Here is a 6,591-nt window from a genome sequence, read left to right as displayed (position 1 = left end):
CATAGCAATTACGCTAACTGCTGGTCCCCACAATCTGTCTTTTAATTGTTGCTTGGAGTGAATGTAATTATTGATGTATTTGAGATTTGTTATTTCATCTTACGTGGCTATTTATTTTCTGTTTGTCCTACTTGTTCTTTGTTCTGTTCCTTTCTCTCACTTCTTGTCTTCTCTCAAGTATTTCCTCCTCTAATAGGACATCAAGTAATTTTCTTAACATTCTTTCAATAGTTACCCTAGAATTAACACCATGCATCCCTGACTTGGTAAAGTCTAACATAAATTAATACTTCCCACATGGCTCCAGTATCACGAGGCAGTATCCTGTCCCCTGCACCACCACACTGGGCAGTATCGTGTCCCCTGCACCACCACACTGGGCAGTATCCTGTCCCTTGCACCACCACGCTGGGCAATATTGTATACCCTGCACCACTGTGCTGGGCAGTATCGTGTCCCCTGCACCACCACGCTGGGCAGTATCCTGTCCCCTGCACCACTGTGCTGGGCCAGCATATTTCCTTAACAAATTATGTGTTAGAGCTTTTCTTCCCAGACACTTTACATCTATCTGCACATGATCATTCTGGCTGTTCTTTATTTTTTCCTGTAACTTGTTCTTCTAGCATAATTTTCCTTCCTTATTTCCTTAAACACTGATGTTTTCATGACCTTTTGGGTATGGTAAGTGTAACTTGCCACCCAAGTTTTGCTTTTTCCTGCACATGGATAACTAGTCCGTGCACCGTGTACTGAAGAATTCATCTTCTGTCTGCTGCTTCTGATACTGGAGATATGTTTTGTGACCACATTGCTGGTTAATTTTTGAACTCTTAGTATTGTGCCATTGTTCTGTCTGTCTCTCTCTTTTACTACCAGTTTTCACTCAACCTACCAATACCACGGTTTTAATTATTGTATTTTTATAGTAAATATATATGTCTATAAGATTACCTTGAATATTTTAGGTTTCTTACATCTTCATATAAATTTTATAAGCATCTTACAATGTTCCAAAGAGATCTTTTTAGAATTTTTATTGAGTTTACATTAACTCTGCAGATCAGTTTTGAGAAAAATTATACTTCTGCAATATTAGGTCTTCTAGTCCAAGGACTTACTATATTTCTGAACTTATTTAGCTATATTTTATATCTTTATAAGAAAATTATGATTTTTAAAAGTAAACCTTTTACTTTCTTTGTCAGATTAATTCTTAGATACATTTTATTTTTTTTAAAGATTTTTGCCATAGAGTATGTGTGCTTGTGGGAGAAAGACAGAGAGAGACAGTGAGAGGAAAGTGAGAAATCACTTTCCAGGAGTGGTGGCCATACCACAGATCCTTTTCCATTCTTCCCTTAAGATTTCGGGCATGAATACACATGAGTTTGGTGCAGTTTTTCAAGCTGCCAGGTCTGGGAATTGAACTATGGTTTGCCATGTGGGAGTTCTAGCACTTTAACTGCTATGCTTTCTTCTAACCCTAGATTCTTTATATTTTTTGATTCTATCATTAATGGTTTAAGTTAGTTTTCAGTTTCTTACTGTCATATTGAATTTTAATCCATTTTTATTAAATATATTTGTAATTAGCAAACTTGCCGTATTCTATAATTTACCCATAGAGTTATTTAGATTTTCTATGTATATGAGCATATTCTATAGATGATGATAGATATTCAATAAAGTGAATAGATTTAGTGATGGTGGGCACTCTTATCTTTTATTGTTTTATTAATTGTGATTGTTTAACTTTCAGATATCCCTTATCTAGTAAATCTAAAGGATTTACCTTTTACACTCTATACTCTTTAATTTGATAAGAGCTTTTACGTACTCTAGTTAGCTTCTTTTTGCCAACATTATGTTTAAGAGATTCATCAGTATAGTAATATTTAGTTTTAGTTGATCCTCATTGTTTTTAAAATATTTGTTTTGGGACCAGCAGACAGCATAATTGTTACGATGCTGAACGCCCACAGGCAGACCTCAGTTCTAGTCCCGGACCTGGAGGCTTGAAACTCAAGCCAGGCGTGTATGTGGACATGCCCAAAATCCCAAGAGGAGAATGGAGGAGAAGGGATTGCACCTGGCCATCCCTCTTTAGGGGTGATTTCTCACTTTCTGTCTCTCTCGCAAGTACATGTACCCTATAGCAAAAAATCGCTCTTAAAAAAGGAAATTGTGGGTCTAGCAGATAGCATAATGGTTATGTCACTGTACTCCGACATAGTCGACCGCAGTTTGAGTCCTGGATCCTGAGGCTTAAAACTTACCCTGAGTGCATGTGCTTCCATGTCCAAAACCTCGAGAGCAGAATGAAGAAGAGATTGCAGTGTGGCTACCCCCCAAGGGGATGATTTCTCACTTTCTGTCTCTGTTTCTCTGATAAAAGCATGTGTCCTCTAGCAAAAGTATCTCTAAAAAGAAAAGAAATTACTGTACGACGATAGCCAAATATCCATTCTACTATAAATGAATATATGGTGTGTAGCTGTTTAACTTGTTTGTCTTTTCCATTATACTGTGAGATTCGTGCAAACTTGGACTATATCTTATTCCTGGCTTATGGTGCACAGTACATATATATATATATAGTAGGTCATTAAATATTACTAATTTTTTAATGTTTCCTTTTTACATAAATTATTGCCAACAGACAGAAGGAGGCAGGGGGAGGGAGAGAGGGAAAGCACCCTACAGTGGGGATGTGGGGATGTGGTCATGCTTCAACCCCTTCTCTTTCATTTCGCCATCCTTTGGGATTTGGGGGATGCACGCACTCATGCCGGTGTTTTTCAAGCCACCTGCCAGGACTTCAACCGTGTTGTCAACCACATGGGATCTGGCTCCAATAGCTAACCAGGCCATGTGACCAGCCTGAATAATTCTGAGTGTTAATGCAGTCATCACACATATTGGGAATATTTGAAATGAGATTAAAGTATTTTAAAATTTATAAATTCAAATGCTATTTTTTTTAGTTCCTGCTTGGGTTGATAACATTCTTTATAACAAAACTGATCTCCACTCTTTCTTTTTTTTTTTCTTTTTTTTGGGGGGGGGAGGAGTGCGTGCACTCGCCAGAAAGACGGAGAGAAAGAAAGTGGGAAATCACCCCCCAGAGGGGATGGCCACGCCGCAATCCCTTCTCTTCCATTATCCTCTCTCTCACGCACGCACACACACCCAATGTGAGTTTAAGCCACCGGATCTGGGACTCAAACTGCTGTCGACTACATGGGAGTCCAGCGACATAGCCATTACGCCAACTGCTGGTCACATGCTCTCCACTATTTCTTACTGTCATTTATTATTATGATATATTTGTACATTTGATGAAATGTAATTACTTTTTTTATATGTTTTTTATTGTCATTTTACTATTTAATTTCTCTAGAGTGTACATATTTCTTGATCTTGGGCACGCACGCACACGCGCCCGGCGTGAGTTTTAAGCCACCGGGTCCGGGACACGAACCGCGGTCGACTACGTGGGAGTCCAGCGACATAGCCATTACGCTAACTGCTGGTTCCCTAGAGTGTACATATTTCTTGAAGTGAGAGATTCAGTCATCTCTTTCAGCATACCCAGTATAATACTAGGCTGTTCAATTAACATTAATTCATTTGGGTAAACAAAGTCTTACATATAGGTAAGTGACTACACTAGTTCATGGTTGAATTTGTTCATCAGAAGAGATATTTTTGTTTGTTTTTCCTTGTACCAGAAGGCTCATGCATGTGAGAGAGAGAGAAAGAAGAGAAACACCACCACCTCAGCGGTGCCTAGACCCATCACAATCTTTTTTCACCCCCAGTTCTCCATTCTATCATTTTCCGGTACACACACTGCTGCTTGCCTAATATGTTTTCACAACACCAACGTGAACTCTGGTTGTAGGATCTGGCCTCCTCTGTGCAGCACCTAACTGCTACAACTGTGGGGCTAGCCCAGAAGCAACTTCCTTTTTAATAGGAATTTTAAAAATATGTTGTTTTATTTGCTCACAGAATGAAGGCAGGAGATCTTTTAAAATTGATAATGAGGATGAACCACATACTTCTAAGAAAGATGAGGTTGATCGAGCCGTAATATTATTTAAACCTATGGTATCAGAGCCAATTCATATACACAGGAAGTCTCCCCTGCCAAGATCTAGGAAGATGGTTACAAACGAAGTAAGTATGTATGGGTATGTTTTTCACAAAGTAAAACTAACTATATTTTAATAAAACAGAAAAGAAAATACAGCTTTAATGACCGGGCTTAAGAACCTAACAAAATTTTAATCGTTGACTGTCTATTTTTCAAATAAATTTCAAAAATGATAGAAACAGTTAGAAAATATAAAAGTTTTAGAGTTTGGAGCCTTATGTATAATTTTTTAAAACAAAATTGAATATAGATATGAAAGATAAGGCCTTTCTTAAACTGATTGTTTTTTTTTTTTTTTGTCTTGTCACATTAGGTTAGTCTTCAATTAAAAAAATTTAGAAGTCCAATTTAATGGATCAGGAAAAATTTTTGATGGAAAGTTGGGAGGAATTGCCAGAGCTGCTTCAGCATTAATTGATTCCAGTGACACTGTAGGTTAAGATATAAATTCCAAATTATTAGCCCGATCAGAAAATATGTATAGAGTTGGAAAACATGATATAATTGAGAAATTTTTTTATTAAGAGCTTTAATTAAATAGGTTAGACTAATCTGTATGTTCACTAATAGAAAAATATTTAAATAACTATTAAAATAACATTTGAAAGGAAAGTTGAATAGTTGGGATAAAGCTTGTTAAGTAAATATACATTTTTATACTTTAAATAACCTAGTTTTGGTTATCCATTTTGTCTGTAGAATGATTCTCCTAGCACTAATTGAGATCAGTGCTTATAAATGTTTTCTAAATGCTCTAGTAAAATTACAAAGCAGAAATTAAGATGGAAGGGATCATCAACTTTTAAGAAAAGTTTTTTGTTGAAATTTTAATACACCAAATCTGAAGTATTAGGTATAACATTTTATAGTAGTTGGCAACTACTATAAAACTACTAGGAAAACTATTATCAATAAAGTAGGTTTTTATTTTCTTTTTGGAGAGGTTTTTGCTATAGGGCACGTACCTGGCCTGAAAGACAGAGACAGAAAGCAAGAAATCAACCCCCCCCCCCCCCCCCGGGGAGGATAGCCACGCCACAATCCCTTCTCCATTCTTCTCTCAGGATCTTGGCCATGCACGCACCCACGCGTGGTGTGAGCTTAAGCCACCAGGTCTGGGACTTGAAGCGCAGTCAACTACATGGGAGCCCAGCAACATAGTCATTATGCCAACTGCTGGTCTCTAAAATAGATTATTATATCTTTATATTGGAGATTGTATACTAGTTAAGAGCTCCCTTGAATATGGTATTATAAGTTAATTATAAAAGAAATATTTTTTTTTAAAAAAAGAGGGTGGTTAACAATTACACAATATGGGATTAATTCTTCTATTGTAGCTTAATTGAAAAATGAAATACCTGGGGTTATATTTATTACTCTTATTTCAGAAAATCAGGAAATGACTTATATTAACATAAGTGACCATCTGTGTAAGGGCAGTGCTTTTGATGTGTTGTTAAATTTCACTGTTATACTCTCTTTGTCCTCAAAGCTTGTGTAACACTGGAACAATAAAAGGTATTGAGTCTTCATTTTGCAACTCATCAACATTTATAAAACCTTCAACAAAATCATTGCCCTTGTTTACTCTGACAATACAAGAGACATTTATAAACCTTTTTCTCATGAATACTTAAATAGTTTATTGTAAGAAATTATTTCTATGCCATGCTAAACTTTTACTTTCATAAGGTAAATTATTCAAGTAAAACCTTGAAGACTTTTTCCAGCATCCACCATCTCCATGGATATCAGAAGTTTGTACTTCCAAAAGACATACAGAGAAAAAGACTATTCTCTTCATTTTGTGCAAGTAGATTTTACTCTGTCCTCACTGTCTAAACCTGAACATGCAAACATGTAAAATGAGGATGTTTGCTGCATGTGTTGCCTACCAAACTCTAATCTTTGGAGGGGGTAAGCAAATAAGTAGCTTGAAAGTATAAATATGGGTGATTTGAGTCTATCTTGTGATCTCCAATTTTTTTCTATTGTCTGGCGGACAGATTTTTCTTTGCTATGTTATATACATTGAAATATCTCTAACTCATTGCACAGTTCTTTAGTGCTTTAGGTTGAAGCATTTGCTAAAAAAAACCCACAAAGTCCCTTTAATATCTACAATTAAATAGAATACTTTTATATTTTAAAAAATTGCTAAAAATGAAACATTAAAATCTCAATTTTAAGAGGGAAGGGATGACTATTAAACAGTTGAAATATTTTGTGTTTTGAGGTAATAAGATATTTCCGTTACTGTTATCATATAGAATTAAATTTATCATTTTTATTAGATTCACAAATATAAACATATTTGGCTCCCAAATTATTGTTTTATAGTTTCTTAAAAATTGATAAGCAAATGCAAACTGTATTTTTTTTTCTTTCTGATCATTTGGCTCTGTTGTATCTAACTTTGCATGCTC

At 35.8% G+C, this 6,591-nt stretch overlaps 1 protein-coding gene across 23 annotated transcripts in view; it reads left to right on the top strand.

The window, feature by feature from the left end:
- Positions 1-6,591, top strand: part of PPIP5K2 (diphosphoinositol pentakisphosphate kinase 2) — a 93,636-nt gene that overhangs the window by 61,335 nt on the left and 25,710 nt on the right. For 22 of the 23 annotated variants that reach the window (XM_014588925.2, XM_027772079.1, XM_027771993.1 and 19 more), the window contains one exon: positions 4,018-4,185. In XM_014588925.2, the coding sequence (XP_014444411.1) occupies positions 4,018-4,185 (168 nt within the window). Of the gene's footprint in view, positions 1-4,017; positions 4,186-5,857; positions 6,415-6,591 lie in introns of those variants that run through there. The other variant, XM_027772093.1, reaches the window with a different exon arrangement.

Source organism: Tupaia chinensis, unplaced genomic scaffold (assembly GCF_000334495.1).
Source record: "Tupaia chinensis unplaced genomic scaffold, TupChi_1.0 Scaffold000002_1, whole genome shotgun sequence".
Classification (NCBI taxonomy): Eukaryota; Metazoa; Chordata; class Mammalia; order Scandentia; family Tupaiidae; genus Tupaia; species Tupaia belangeri.
This window is presented reverse-complemented; position numbering and strand designations above follow the sequence as displayed.